General features: G+C 35.8%; 1 protein-coding gene across 2 annotated transcripts in view; it reads right to left on the bottom strand.

Annotated features, from left to right (window-relative positions):
* mfn2 (mitofusin 2) overlaps positions 1–7,653 on the bottom strand; it is a 179,225-nt gene extending 171,572 nt beyond the window's left edge. The window contains exons 1-4 of one of the 2 annotated variants that reach the window (XM_047367090.1): positions 7,315–7,653; positions 7,140–7,195; positions 2,853–3,034; positions 2,106–2,241 (exon numbers count right to left, since the gene is read on the bottom strand). In XM_047367090.1, coding sequence (XP_047223046.1) covers positions 2,106–2,241; positions 2,853–3,030 — 314 coding nt within the window. In that variant the 5' untranslated portion in view covers positions 3,031–3,034; positions 7,140–7,195; positions 7,315–7,653. The remainder of the gene's footprint in view (positions 1–2,105; positions 2,242–2,852; positions 3,035–7,139; positions 7,196–7,314) is intronic. The other variant, XM_047367081.1, reaches the window with a different exon arrangement.
* Positions 7,654–14,587: the final 6,934 nt, after the last annotated feature.

Genomic DNA, 14,587 nt, shown 5'->3' with positions numbered 1-14,587 from the left:
ATTGATAAGATAATGAAAGGAAAGCTGGAAACTTAAAACTTTAATAAAGTTTAGATAGCACAGTCAAAGGCCACTCTAAACAAATACGTTTTTAATCTTGTTTTAAAGCAACTTAGGGTTTAAGCGGTTTTACAGCATAAGAACTAAAAGCTGCTTTTCCACTTTTCCATGTTTGGTTCTGATTATGCAGAGTGGATTTGAGCCAGAAAATCTCAGAGGTCTGGGTGGTTGATACACTGACAACAAATGTGTAATATATTTTGGTGCTAAGCCATTCAGTGATTTATAAACTAACAGATGTATTTTAAACTCTATTCTCTGAGCTACAGGGAGCCTATTTAAGGACTTTAGAATTGGGGTGATGTGCTCTACTTTTTTAGTTTTAGTGAGGATGCGAGCAGCAGTCTTCTGGATCAACTACAGCTGTCTGATCAACTTTTTAGGCAGACCTGTGAAGACACTGTTGCAGTAATCAATTCTACTAAAGATGAACGCGTGAATTAGTTTTTCAAGGTCCTGCTGAGACATTAGTCCCTTAATCCTGGAGATGTTCTTTAGGTGATAGAAGGCCAACCTTGTTACTGTCTCTATATGCCTCTGAAGGTTCAGGTCTGAATCCATCACTGCTTTCTCTGATGTAAAGTTACGTACCGACACAAAAAAATACCTGTCCTTCAAGTAGGATTTAAACCAATCAAGTGGTGTTCCAGAAAGGCCGACCCAGGTTTTCAGGGGCTCTAATAAAATGGAGTGATCAACAGTGTCGAATGCTGCACTAAGGTCCAATAATACCAACACTGTGGTTCTTCCACGGTCCGCATTTTTTATTTATTAATTAGATTTTGTAGTTGATTTGGTGAATCCATTTTAGTTGGAGACAACCTTTGTACCTTTGGACTTGACATGGTTGTGCTGCCTGCCCCTCTGATCTTTTGGATTTTTTCAGTGAAGTAGTTAGCAAATTCACTGCAGGCCCTGGCAGAGAGGAGTTCAGAGGCTATAGTTACAGATGGGTTTGTTAACCGTAAAAGAGTGGGAGGGTGGATTTTGTGCTGTGCAAAATGGCACATTTTGATGATATACAGGATAAATGTCATGACCAAAGGCTATGCCATATGCAGAAGGACTCCTACAATGGAAATAAGCTGTTTTATTTGACCAGATTCCTTTTCATGGAGGTGCAAAAAACATTCTGCACAGTTTTGGCAGATTTGGCTAAATTGTGCCAACATCCTAGCTTTGCCTGGCACATTGCTCATTAAAACCTTTGTGGAACAAATATGCTTCAACTGATTCAGTCCACATTTGCGGCAGTTATAGTAAAGATGTGGATGAACAAAACCTGAAGCTTCTCATAGGATTTAAAAAGGGCTTTCATGGTGTTTGGCAATGTTTATTTAGTGAAACAGCTTGGCAAGGCTCAAAAAATTGGAACCTTCTTTGTTTAATCACAAATAAATCAGACGTAGTAACATTTGCAATAGTGGTTCTACAGAAAAAATAATCTTTTATGTCTTACCTTTACATAGGTACCAAATTTAGACTTTATAACTCTGGATTATTGAAGTTAAGTAATTTCAGGCAGAAATTGGTCCTATACCCCTTAGAACTGAACAGGTTAACACCAAAACACTAACACCTAACCATAAGAATGGGAGTCTGCTACATCTCGGCGAGCTTTCATTTGAAGTTCCATTTACTTCAAAAAGAAAATGAATTAAGATTTTTGCTCCCTATAAGACCAAAGTCTAAAAAGGTAATATAAACAAGTACGCACAATACACACACCTGTGTGCTCCATGCTGGAAAACTGCTAACGGTCATGCTTTTATAAAGATGGTCATAGTGATGATAATCATTTAATCAAGTGCTCAATCATCAGCCCCCTCCTATGAACAGCTTCTTCATTTTGGCTTTGTCTTTGTTTGAAAATTAATGGTACTGTGGAATCGGTTGTTTGTTATAGAAACTTTTTTAATTTAAATTTTTTTATTTTAATATTTGAGGGAAAAGTAGAAAACAATTCAACTTGTTCATAAAATTTAGCATGAAGATCTATACACAGTAACTGTGTTAAGTTTAACGGTGAGCAAATATTTAATTACCTTCCAAAGAAAACCACCTTCATATGCCGCCGTGCAAGCACCTCTCCTATTCCTGTCACCTTGGTGAGGTAACCGCAGACTTCCTGGACTTGCTCCTCAGTGGCCACTGGGTTCAACTGCTGATTTTTATAAGTATCTAAATGGTGAGGGATAAAGTGGTTAGTTTTTCATTTCTTGATGATTTGTAGATAGCTTCTGTTTTATCCCTAAAATAATCTTAACATAATGCATCAAATTTGGTACGCCTTCAGGGTCAAGCTGAACACTATAGAGGCATGCAGTGTAAATATTTCTACCCGTTTCAAATTACCAAACTTTGTTACACTGTCGTTTTAGAGTTTTTGTAAAAGTGATTCACCAAGTTTGCTACCACAAATTATACCCTGGTGAGGCCACTCGGTAAATATATAGTCTTACAACGATACACAAGGAAGGAGCACCGCTGAGACCCATTATCAACAATATCAACTCAGTTACCTGCAACATTACAAAACATCTGGCTCACCCCACATCACATACAGAGCCCCACAGATTTCAACAGCAATGTCAGAGAATGAAACAGTTTCCAAGCAAAATACTTGTATTATGTGATGTCACTTCCCTTTTTACCAGCGTACTTATAAAGGATGCAACTACAGACAAGCATGAATGTGCCATGGCATCCCCAGTTACATTCATTGTGGCCAATTTCCACATGGAGGAAGTGGAAAGCAGAACAGAATTTGTAGAGATGTAAAAGAAACATACCTTCCAGAAAGGTGGCACTTTCCTTGATGTAGGTCCCAAGTTGTTCAAATATCCCATTGATTTTCTTCTTTGCAGTGACAAAATGCTTCAGTGGTGATACATTTATTTCAGCCATTAGTCTTTTTTTGTTTTTGCATTGAAATGAGAAAGTGGTGGGTCTTGAAACAGATATAGACATGGCACTGCAAATATCAAAATATAAGAATAAAGTTAGCCAAACACCCATTTGTAATAGAAGTAATACACATGTATAAGTCTATGTTTTAAATATCCTTGAGACTCTTGGCTGCTTTAGGCAAGTTCCTTAAAAAGCATCAATCCACTGAAAACATAACATTCATTATACTGAGTCAGTACTGCCTCTTTTCAATGAGCTCCACTTTGGCCAAGTCCACTCCACTCAACCCGTTTTAGACTTATTCACAAGTACTGCTAATCCACCTGCTTTATGTTTGCTGCTACTGTTTAAATCTCTGTCCACTCCTATGATTTGAAAGCCTGGCAGAGACGTTGAAATCAGAGATATGATCCTGCAGACATGTCTCAGTGAAACATAATACTGCATTTGCAACACTGTGGCTGTGTCCTTGTAAGGGCTCGGAGTTCATCCAACTTGTTTTCCAATGATTTCACAGTCCCCAGCATATTCGAAGAAAGAGATGGTTCAAATAGTCTCTTTGAAACTACCTCTAACTGAGCATCAACAAGGAAATGGCCAACTTCACTTTCTACATAAGCTAAAGTTGTTTATGTGACATGCTGTAAATGTTTCACAAGTCTGTGGTTGACAGTGCTGTATGCTGTTGTCTGTTGGGGTGGTTGCATGACAGACAAGAAGAGTAAGTGTGTGGAAAAGTTAATCAGCAGGGCTGATTTAGTTCTGGGGAGAAGTATGGTAAACAGCATCTCGGTCTATGAGAGTCACCCTCTTCATCCCATTGTGGCTGGACAGCAAAATAGCCGCAGTCAATGGCTCCTGTCACTGAGCTCCAGGATGGAGCGCTTCAGGAGGGCATTTATCCTCACAGTCATTAGAATATATAACTCCAACTGCGGTTAATAAATGGCTTGGCTGATTAAACTGTGTCACACATTTGCACCCAAGGCACTTTAGCTATAAGTATGCAGAGTTATTTAATCCAAATATTTTAGTCACTGTTTTATTTATTGTATATCATAAGTAAATTGGACCTCTTCATTATTTTTGTGAATTACCTACCTTCCTACTTTTCATTCTAATTGGGGCATGCCATAGCAATCCAAGAAGGAATGGAATTGCTTTGCAATGGCATTCCATGCCCAATGCAATGCATGGAGGCACCTATTACTCTCCACCTCTAAATTGGATGTGGCCAGAACCATAGCGAGCACCCCACAATATATATATCAAAACATGACTTTTATTGGTGTTTCGAGTTACCATGGTGACATAATTAATGAAACACCATGCCCCAAAAACCCCATAGAAATTAATGGAGTCAGGGAAAGACGGAATCATCAAAATTTTCTTTTTGTAGGCTCTGCTATGTGGACATATTTTCCCTACAAATACAGTAAAAATTTCAGTTTGTAGAGAAATGTGTCATCTTTTCAGAAGTGAAAACTGTATATTGATACCGGCTTCGGTTTCTCTAAATTTAGACTTGAAGCGCCGAAGTTTGTGAGAAAAACCGACTGCTAGAGTGGAGATGTCAGTTTATTAGATGGAAGAAGCCGTTTTCTTTCCAGGGAACATGATTTTTAACTCACCCGAATGGCCACAAAGTTTGCTCTACAGTCACCATTTTTGGTCAGTCGGTAGGAATAGGCCTCTGCTTTCAAATAATGCCTTTGTAAATTCTCTAGGTCTCACGGTTTTCTGTCAAACCCCTTCCGATCGCCAAGAGTCAAACAATTCCTAAGCCCTCTCATGTATTTTCAGAGGCATTTTCAGTTGGACAAAATTTCTTTCCATCGTTCTATGTTTCACTGAAAACAAGTTAGAACTATGAAAATCTCCATGATTGGGGATGAGCGATGGCTGTTGCTCAGGGTGGAAAATTTTTCAAATACCATGTACGGTTTTCTTACAGCGCTGATTTGTTCGGACCCCTTTTGGGAAGGTGTGCAGCCTTAGTGGTAAGTGGAGCTGCTCACACACACGCGTGTGCTGCCAGTTGAGGAGCCGTCACCATAGCAACTCTCTGTTGAGAGAGGAGATGGCTAAGGCCTGGCTGTCATCATATACTTGTCAGATAATGAATATAATAGCTGTCCCAAGTGGATCTACAACAGAGCTCTACAGTTTCAGTCATTAGGAACCTTGAAAAGAAAAGGTTATATTTCCTATAGTTACTATCCATATTTAAAGCTGACAAAATAGTAACATTGGGAATTCAGTAAAAGCAGGTCCTATATATCGAATGGAACTAACGCACACCTGAAAGGACAACTACGCTGGACTTTCAAAATAAGACAGACATACTTTACAAAATAAAACTCTTCACATTTCAAACTACAGACCATTGCAGGACTGGGCTTAACACTACTGTTGGTACTCGCCCAGTGTTGCAAATGAAACTACGTTGGCCCTAAAGCTTACTGAAACATTCAAAATAAAAGCTTCCATTTGCTATATTTAGTATCTACATTTAAAACTGATAAAATAGTACACAGGGAATTTAGCACAGCATGCTGGTTCTATTTAAACTAATGGAACTAACCCAGACTTGAAAGAACTACTATGCTAGACTTTCAAAATAAGACCAAAACATACTCTACAAAATAAAAGCCTTCATATTTCACACAATAGATAATTGCAGCATTTGCCTTAACAATACTGCTGGGAGTCAATCAGTGATGGAAATGGGCCTACTTTATTCTTTCAAAACAAAGCTTACTGATATTTTCTAAATAAAAGCCTCAACATTGCTTAGTTACTATTTGCATTTTAGCCCATCATAGAATATAATGTGATTGATGCATATGAACTATGAGCAGAACCTTTGGGTCTGGTTCTTATCTTTTGATTACTTGGACAAAACATATTCCCTGCAGTGACTAATAAAGTGATCTTGAATCTTGATTAGCCATGAGCCAGTGACACAGCACATAACACTGATGGCTGGAGGTGGGTCTTCAAGCCATATTGCCAACCGTCACTGAGTCAATAAGTGGAGTAGAGAGAGGTTGAGCTGAGTGGAGCCATGTAGTGCTGGAATTATAAATGGAAAAGAGGCATAAGAGACTTTGCCTCTATTATGTTATGTAAGAAACTAAGAAGTTTACTGATGTGTAGGCTCCCACAACCTCATATTCTAGAGCAGAAGCTGCTTGGTATGTTCTGAGGCAAGTCCAATACATCTTTCCCTATTTTATAAGGGCAGAGGGTCTGCAACACGCTGCTCATTAGGCCTTCCACAATGGCTCTTCATAACTAGATATAAGTAATGATACATTTAAAATATAAAAGTAATAAAGCATGGCGGTTTTACCAACTTTCTGGATTTTCAAGTTATAGTTGCAGGTAATTGCCATACCAGAATGGAACAAATAATAAAAAAAACTAATATTGCTTGCTGTTATTTTGCTGCAAACTACATGCCATTTCTTTCCTTTTCCATAAATTGTACATAAACTTTTCACTCACAAAAATTATTTTTGGTATCTTTGTATAAAGATTTATTTTGTTCCCATTGAAGCCTAAAATTTAAAAAAAAATACCGGTTCCTTTTTGAACCATAATTCATGAATCATAAAAAGTTTTACAAAATAAGTGTCTGTAAAACCTAAGTTATTTTTCCTTTAAAAACTTATATAGGTGGCTTCAGACAAATTAAAAGCAAAAATAGTTATTTGGATTGATTGTAAAGCTTCATCTAGGCCAAGCACATTCCTTAAATCACAGGTGTCAAACTCCAATCCTTGAAGGCTGGTGTACTGCTTTTAGCTGCGTCTTTGCATAATCACACTTGAATAAAATAACTTGTTTCATTAGCAGGACTCTGAAGAACTTGAGTGCATACTGATGAGGCAATTTAAGACATTTGGTTCAGATGTTTCAAATCAGGAACAAATCTAACAGTTTCAGGACACTGTCCCCCGAGGACTGGAATTCGACACCCCTGTAAGTGGCTCGTTATAAGCACTAAAATGTCGTGCACATGACAGTGTTTATTTTAATTTAGCTTAAAACATATCCCGGGGACTCCGTACGATGACACAACCTGAGGGTTTTAGCAAAACTCTGTACGGCCTCTAATAACAGAAAACATCGTTCACAGGTGTACATGTCCCCTGTTCACAAACCTGCATTTATCCTCCAATCAAGTCTTTATGCCTTGGCAAACTGGAGTAGGCTATGTCTGTCGAGTTGCATGTAAATGTAAAAAACTAATGTTATATCCGCTATTAATTATGCTGTAGTTGATAACACACTTTGTAATGTGGCTGCATAATTCGTTAAAATAGTTTAGCCACTTACCTTTGCTCAGGAACAACCGCCTTGCATCCTGGGCTCGAAAAGGGCTAAAATCTTTGCAAGCAACCGGGCCGCCAAGGTTAGCGTGTGACCGTCTGAGCTATCTGTGAGAGAGAGTAAGAGTCAGTTTCTTGCCACCTCAGGCTCATCGGGTAAAACGTTTTTGTGAACTACAGGCTCCAATTTCAACAGCGTAAGTTTGTGAAATTATAAATGTCTAGTATGTTGTTCGGTTAAAGCAACACTGGCTCAGCGCAGATCCAGTTAGCTTGGTATTTCCACCCTATCCCTTCTCTCCTTGGAAACCAATCCGGCTACCGACACTGTATCAAACGGAGCTCCACAGGAAACGGAAGCAGCTCCGTTATAGACGGAAGCATGTGATCGCAGCTCTAAATTATAAAATAGAAAACCGCGTCTTCAACTTCAGGAGAGTTATTAATCTGCGAAATTATATTGTAGGGCAATATATGCGTAAAAACATAACTTATGTCATAAGTTAAACCTGAAATAAGTTCAGGTTTATGCTATAAGTAAAAAGTGATGGTCAAAGAAACTTTATAAAGCAGCTGAAACTTGTATCGAGAAAGGGGTCTAGGTTTTTAACACATACCCTTAGTGGCATCTGGTGGCCAAAACTATGAAGAGCAGATTGAATGTACAATTTAAAAGTGGACATATACAAAATCCACTTTTTTAGCCCTTAAATATATTTTGTTGTGTACTTGGAGTCTGTAGGAGTGAAGAAAAGTTTATTTAGTCTCTCCAGGTGTTGGAGATATCTTTACATTCTGTATGGGTCATATGTCCATTCAGTTTTCTCTGTTTCATTTTTCCAACTGTTACTTGACAGTTGGAAAAACTGTGAAACAGCTAAAAAGGGTCCTGGACTTCCGGCTGATTTGCCTACGCTGAAAGAGGATAAATTGGGCTCGGTTGTTGGGTGTATTAATCCACACAATTCATTACACCGTCCCTCAGCATCAGACCCTCTTCAAAGTGCCTGGTTACATTTTATTTTCATGGAAATGTTCCCACATCAGTGGGGAAATTCCTATATCCCCACTTCAAGGACGAGTGCTTCAGCATCCTGCCAGTATCAAGAATTTGCCTAAAGATTACATCTAAATAAGCGGTCAGTTTCTTGTGTCTATGGAAACAATGGACACAGCAAAGCGGTAAGCTGCAAATAATGCTAAAATGACAAACTTTATTTTAGACATGAATTTATTGTGTGTTGATATGATATCCTGGCCATGTTTTGATAGTAGTGCTGTGTGCTGCTTTTAGTTCCTTGAGGACAAACCGTACTGCGTGAATAGTATTAAACAGTTTTGCATTGCTTTCGCCGTTTATCTGGTTTCTGCAGCACTGGATAATTGTTATCAAACTACACAAATGGCAGAACGGGATGGAGTGTCTTAATAGTATTTAAGGAGACCGCACCAAAACGAGTTTCTCTCAGATGCATCTCAGAACAGGGGTAAAAGAGGGGCCTGTGGAGCTTCAATAAGAAATTTAGACCAAGAGATTCCACTTTATATAGACCACAACTGAATGATTAAGTGTGAAAAGAAAAGATGTAAAAGTATGACATGTCCCCTTTAAAGTGTGTTGCTTTATTAAGGTAATTTTGGACCAAAACTATTTAGACTGTGTGTGCTATGAATCAGAAAAAGGCAGACCCAAGATTCAGCCAGACACAGTACTGAAGGTTTAAAAGGTTTATTCAGCCACAGGAAAACATCACACAGGTAACACTCCTCACAGCTTCCAGGAATCACTGAGGCAGAAAGAGGGATTAGTGACTTGTAGTCTCCAGATTTTGCAGGGATCAGAAAAGCCACTAACCTGCTTTTGTCTTGCGTGAAACTTGAAACCCAGAGGGGAAACCTCAGTGGGCAGCAGGCGGTGATCTCCACAGCACAGGTAAGAAGTGACTCCAGGCTGAATAATCTGAGTGCTAGGCTGGCTCAATAATCCAAGGACAGAAACAGGGTCAACGATCGGAACAAGAGGCGTCAGGCAAGGGGCAGGCAGAGGCATAAATCAGATGCAGGAAACAAGGTCGACAACCAAAATCCAAATATTCCAACAGGGAGCAGACAGAGGCATAAATCCAAAAGGCAAGGTCAAGAACAATGATCAGACAGGAAGGAACGCTGGATATCTACTCACACGATGGCTTTCAAAAATCTGGCACAGTCTTCTTCTTCTTGTTGGTTTTATTGGCGGTTGGCAACAAGCGTTTAGTAGCATTACCGCCACTTACTGGTATGGAGTGTGGTTCGTGTCGGTCTATCTATTTATATATATATATTTAATTCTACAAATTAAATAAATAAATATATCTTACCTATATGTACATATATATATATAGACATACTTACACATTACATTGTATTCTACCTTTCTATATCCTCCATACTTTCACAATTTTATCTACTATAATCAAATTCTATGAAATAATTTTGTTTTCTTTAAAAAACGAATCACTATTTGTACATGTTTACTCCCTAAATTCTTCCTCAAAATATCTAATAGATTAACCTTTTCCTTAATACCTTCAAACTCTCTTCTCATATATCTTCTTTCTCTTTCATATTTATGACATTCTAATATAACATGTTCTATTGTTTCATATTTTCCACAGTAATCACATTTACCAGTATCAAGCTTTTGAATTTTAAAAAGTGTATAATTAAGTCCTGTATGCCCAAATCTCAACCTTGTTATCACTCTTTCCTCCTTTCTATTTCGTCTTCCATTTCTTCTTTCTCCTACTATCTTCTGAATTTTATAAAACCATCTTCCTGTTTTTCCTTCATCCCACCTTTTTTGCCATTTTTCCATCAGCTTTCCTTGAACAATACTCTTTCCCTCAGATTTACTTGTTTTAACTGTAAAACTAATAGGATTTTGAATTATCCTCTTTGCTATTTTATCTGCCCTCTCGTTTCCTTCTACTCCAATATGTGCTGGAACCCACACAAATATAACTATCAAGCCCATTTTTTGTATTCTGTATAATGTATGAAATATTTCTAATAAAATGTCCATCCTACTATCTGATTGATTATATTTTAAACGTAATAATGCAGAGCATGAATCTGAGCAAATGACTGTTTTTAATGGTTTTATGTCTTCTACCCATTGTAAAGCTAATAATATAGCCAATATTTCTCTGTGTATACTGATAAGCCGTCTGTAATTCGTTTTCCTATTTTTAGATTGAATTCTGGTACTACAAAAGCTATTCCTACTTTTCTATTTATTTTTGATGCATCTGTATATATTTGAATATATCTATAATAATTATTTAAATGTATCTGTACTGAATAACTATCTACTATGGAAGATTTATCTTGCTTCTTTTCCATTATTGACATATCTACTGTTGCTTCTGGTAGAATCCATGGTGGTATAATTGATATTGGTGATGTTTGACTAATTTCTAAATCAATTATTTTAAATTCTTTTACTTTATTTTCAATTGTCCATCCAAAACTCTTCATTTCTTTCTTTTCTTTTTCCCAACATGGATTTAAAATTTCCCAAATTGGATGATCCAAGTTATTACCTTGTAAATTTAACCAATAATTTATTTCTAGTTTTATTCTTCTTAACTCTAACGGCATTTCTCCCATTTCTATTTCTATTGCTGCTGTTGGTGTAGTTTTAAATGCTCCAGTACATAATCTTAATGCCTGATGTTGGATAAAATCTAATTTAACCAGATGTGTTTTAGCTGCTGAACCATAAACTATACAACCAAAGTCTATGTTAGATCTTATCATTCCTGTGTAAATCTGTTTTAGTGATTTCCTATCTGCTCCCCAGTCACTGCCAGCCAAGCATCTCATAATATTTAACATTTTCTTACATTTATCAACAACTTTTTGAATATGTATATTCCATTTTAGTTTTTCATCAAACCATAATCCAAAAAATTTTATATACTTTACTTGCTCTAATTCTTGGTTATATAATTTTAATTTTATTTCCTTGTTTATTTTTTTCTGATTAAATATAATTACTTTGGTTTTTTCAACTGAAAATTTAAATCCCCATTGTAACGCCCATTTCTCTATTTCAATAATAACCTCTTGTAATTTCTTTACAATGAAATCTACATTTTTTCCTCTTTTCCAAACAGCTCCATCATCTGCAAAAAGTGAACATCCCATTACTTTTCCAATATCTTTAAATACATCATTTATCATAATTGAAAACAATAACGGACTTATAATACTCCCCTGTGGAGTTCCATTTTCTACTATATATTTTCCTGAGATCACTTCCCCAATTCTAACTTGTATTTTCCTATTTGTTAAAAAGTCTTTGATCCATTTAAATATTTTCCCTTTAATGCCCAGTATTTGTAATTTAATTAATAATCCTTCCACCCACATCATATCATATGCTTTTTCTATATCAAAAAATACTGCCACTACACTTTCTTTATTTACCTGTGCTCTTCTAATTTCATGCTCTAAGCAAAGCATTGGATCATTAGTACTCCTCCCTTTTCTAAAACCACTTTGATACTTTGACATATATCCTTTATTATTTAAATAATATACTACTCTACTATTAATCATTTTTTCCATTATTTTACATAGATTTGATGTTAAGGCTATTGGTCTATAATTTCCTGGATTTGATTTATCTTTTCCTGGTTTAGCTATTGGTACTATAATTGATTCCTTCCAGCTCAGTGGTAATTTTCCCTCCTCCCATATTTTATTATATAATTGTAATATTATATCTTTCGATTTTCCACCAAGTTGCCTTATCATTCTGTACCAAATTTGATCTTTACCTGGTGCTGTATTTTTTTGTCTTCCTAAGTGCATAATTTAATTCAGCTTTTGTAAATTCAACATTTAACAAATTATTTGTTTCTTCAACACTCTGTAATACATCTTTATATATAAGTTTTGTATTTTCTCTTCCTTTTCTTCCCTCTTCACTAATATTATTTGAACTGTTAATTTTACTAAATATTCTTGCCAATATTTCAACTTTATCTTCATCTTTTACTATATTTATATTATTTATTTTTAATATAGGATATTCAAACTCTCTCTTTATGCCATTCATTCTTTTAATTATTTTCCAAATTTTTTCTATTTTTGTTTCTTTCCCTATTGTGCTACAGAAATGTCTCCAATATTCTCTTTTTACTTTCTTAATAGTTCTCCTTACTATTGCTTGCTTTCTTTTATAATCAATTAAATTCTTATAAATTGGATTTCCTTTTAGTACCTTAAATGCTTTATTTCTTAACTTTATTGCTTCTTTACATTCATTTGTCCACCATGTTACCATTTTCTTATTACTTTTACACCCTACTTTCTTTATAGAATTATCTGCTGCTTCCATGATTACCTTACAAATTTTTTAATTTACATCATTTATATCCATTCTCATATCTACTTTCTCTAAGTTTATTTGACTCAAGTATCTAAATTTAGTCCAGTCTGCCTTATTAAAATTTAGTTTTTTATTGACACTTATATTCCTATTATTTAAAGTTAATCCTACTCTTATTGTAATGGGATAATGATCACTACCTATTGTTGATTTTTTATCAATGCCCCACTCACAACTACCAGCTAAACCATTTGAAACCATTGTTAAATCAATAACTGATTCCATCCCTGTTCTCACATTGATTCTTGTTCCCCTCCCATCATTAATACATACTAGATTTTTTATTTCCATTAATTCTTCTATAACTTGTCCATTTTTATCATTACAATTACCCCACAATGTACTATTTGCATTAAAATCTCCACACCAAATTACTTTCCCTTCCAAATATTCATTTAACTCCTCCATTATTTCAATTGACAATGTTTTACATGGATTATAACAATTTATTATTTTAAATTTACCTTCTTGTTCCCATATCTCAATTACTATATATTCAAGTTCTTTCCCTTTCCCTAATACTTGATATTGTATCCCTTGCTTAATAAATATTCCACATCCTCCTCCACTTCTCTCCTGTCGATCTCTTCTTACACCATCATATCCTTTTATCACAAAATCCAATGTTGTTTTTAACCATGTTTCCTGAACACAAATCATTTCTGGTTGTTCTTCAAGACTATCAATATAACCTTTAAGTTCTTGTCCGTTAGCGATTAAACTTCTTGCCTTCCATTGTAATATTAACATGTACTTTCACCAGATGGTCCTTGTCTCCCATCTACCTCCAACTTTTTATTTATGTTCTCCCACGATCCCTCCTTAAACCCCAAAAACTTTTCAGCTCCTCTCACTATTATTTTAATCTTCTCAGTTTTATGCTTGGCTTGGTCAGTACAGTTGATAACATAGGCTACGAATAATATTAGTTTTTCTACTGATATTGTAACATTTTCTTCTGACTTTGCTTTGCTGTGGAATTTGATTCGCTATTTGTTCAATCTTTCTTGTTTTCTGTTCCTTCACATTTTTAACTGCTTCTGCATAGCTTATGTTTTTAGTCATTTTAATCTGTATGATTTTTTTTGCCTTCTTCCTTACTTCACATCCTCCATACGTAACTCTATGTTGCCCTCCACAGTTACATTTTTCTTGTACTTCTTTACCTTCTTCAAACTTGTGATCTTCACCACATTTAGGACATCTCTGCTTCCCTTTACAAACTGCTGCTATGTGTCCATTGCTATGTGACCTTTGACATTTGAAACAACGAAGTGGTGGAGGGATATAAGGTCTAACCTGAAAGCTAAGATAACCTATTTTGATGTTTTGTGGCAACTCTTTTTCGTCAAATTCAATGAAGATTGACATACTTCCTACTTTTTCTCCATTTATTGTTTTTGACAATCTCTTCAAGTTATTCACTTTTGCACCAATAATACTTCTCTTAATTTTATCAAGATCTTCATCTAGAGGGATCCCATAAATCACTCCTCTAATTTTTTTATTTTCTCCCATAATTTTTTTCTCCAACACCGTTTTCTTGCAGATATTATCCACCTTTAAAGCCTTGTTCTTTTGTTCTTCATTTTTACAAACTACCAATAAGTTTCCATCTCTCAAAATCTTTACCATTTCAACATCTCCAATTTTCTTTTTAATCTCTCTTGACACCACAATGGGGCTGATGTTATCCTGTTCTTCCTCGTTCTTAAGTTTCAATATTATTTTAAATTCCTCCCTCATAACTTTCCTCCTAACTATCCTTTCTTCTTCTGAACTGCTTCCTTCCAATTCTCGCTTGCTACCTTGGATATCACCAATTCCCTTTCCTTCATCT

The sequence above is a fragment of the Girardinichthys multiradiatus genome, chromosome 1 (assembly GCF_021462225.1).
Source record: "Girardinichthys multiradiatus isolate DD_20200921_A chromosome 1, DD_fGirMul_XY1, whole genome shotgun sequence".
In the NCBI taxonomy this organism is placed as follows: Eukaryota; Metazoa; Chordata; class Actinopteri; order Cyprinodontiformes; family Goodeidae; genus Girardinichthys; species Girardinichthys multiradiatus.
This window is presented reverse-complemented; position numbering and strand designations above follow the sequence as displayed.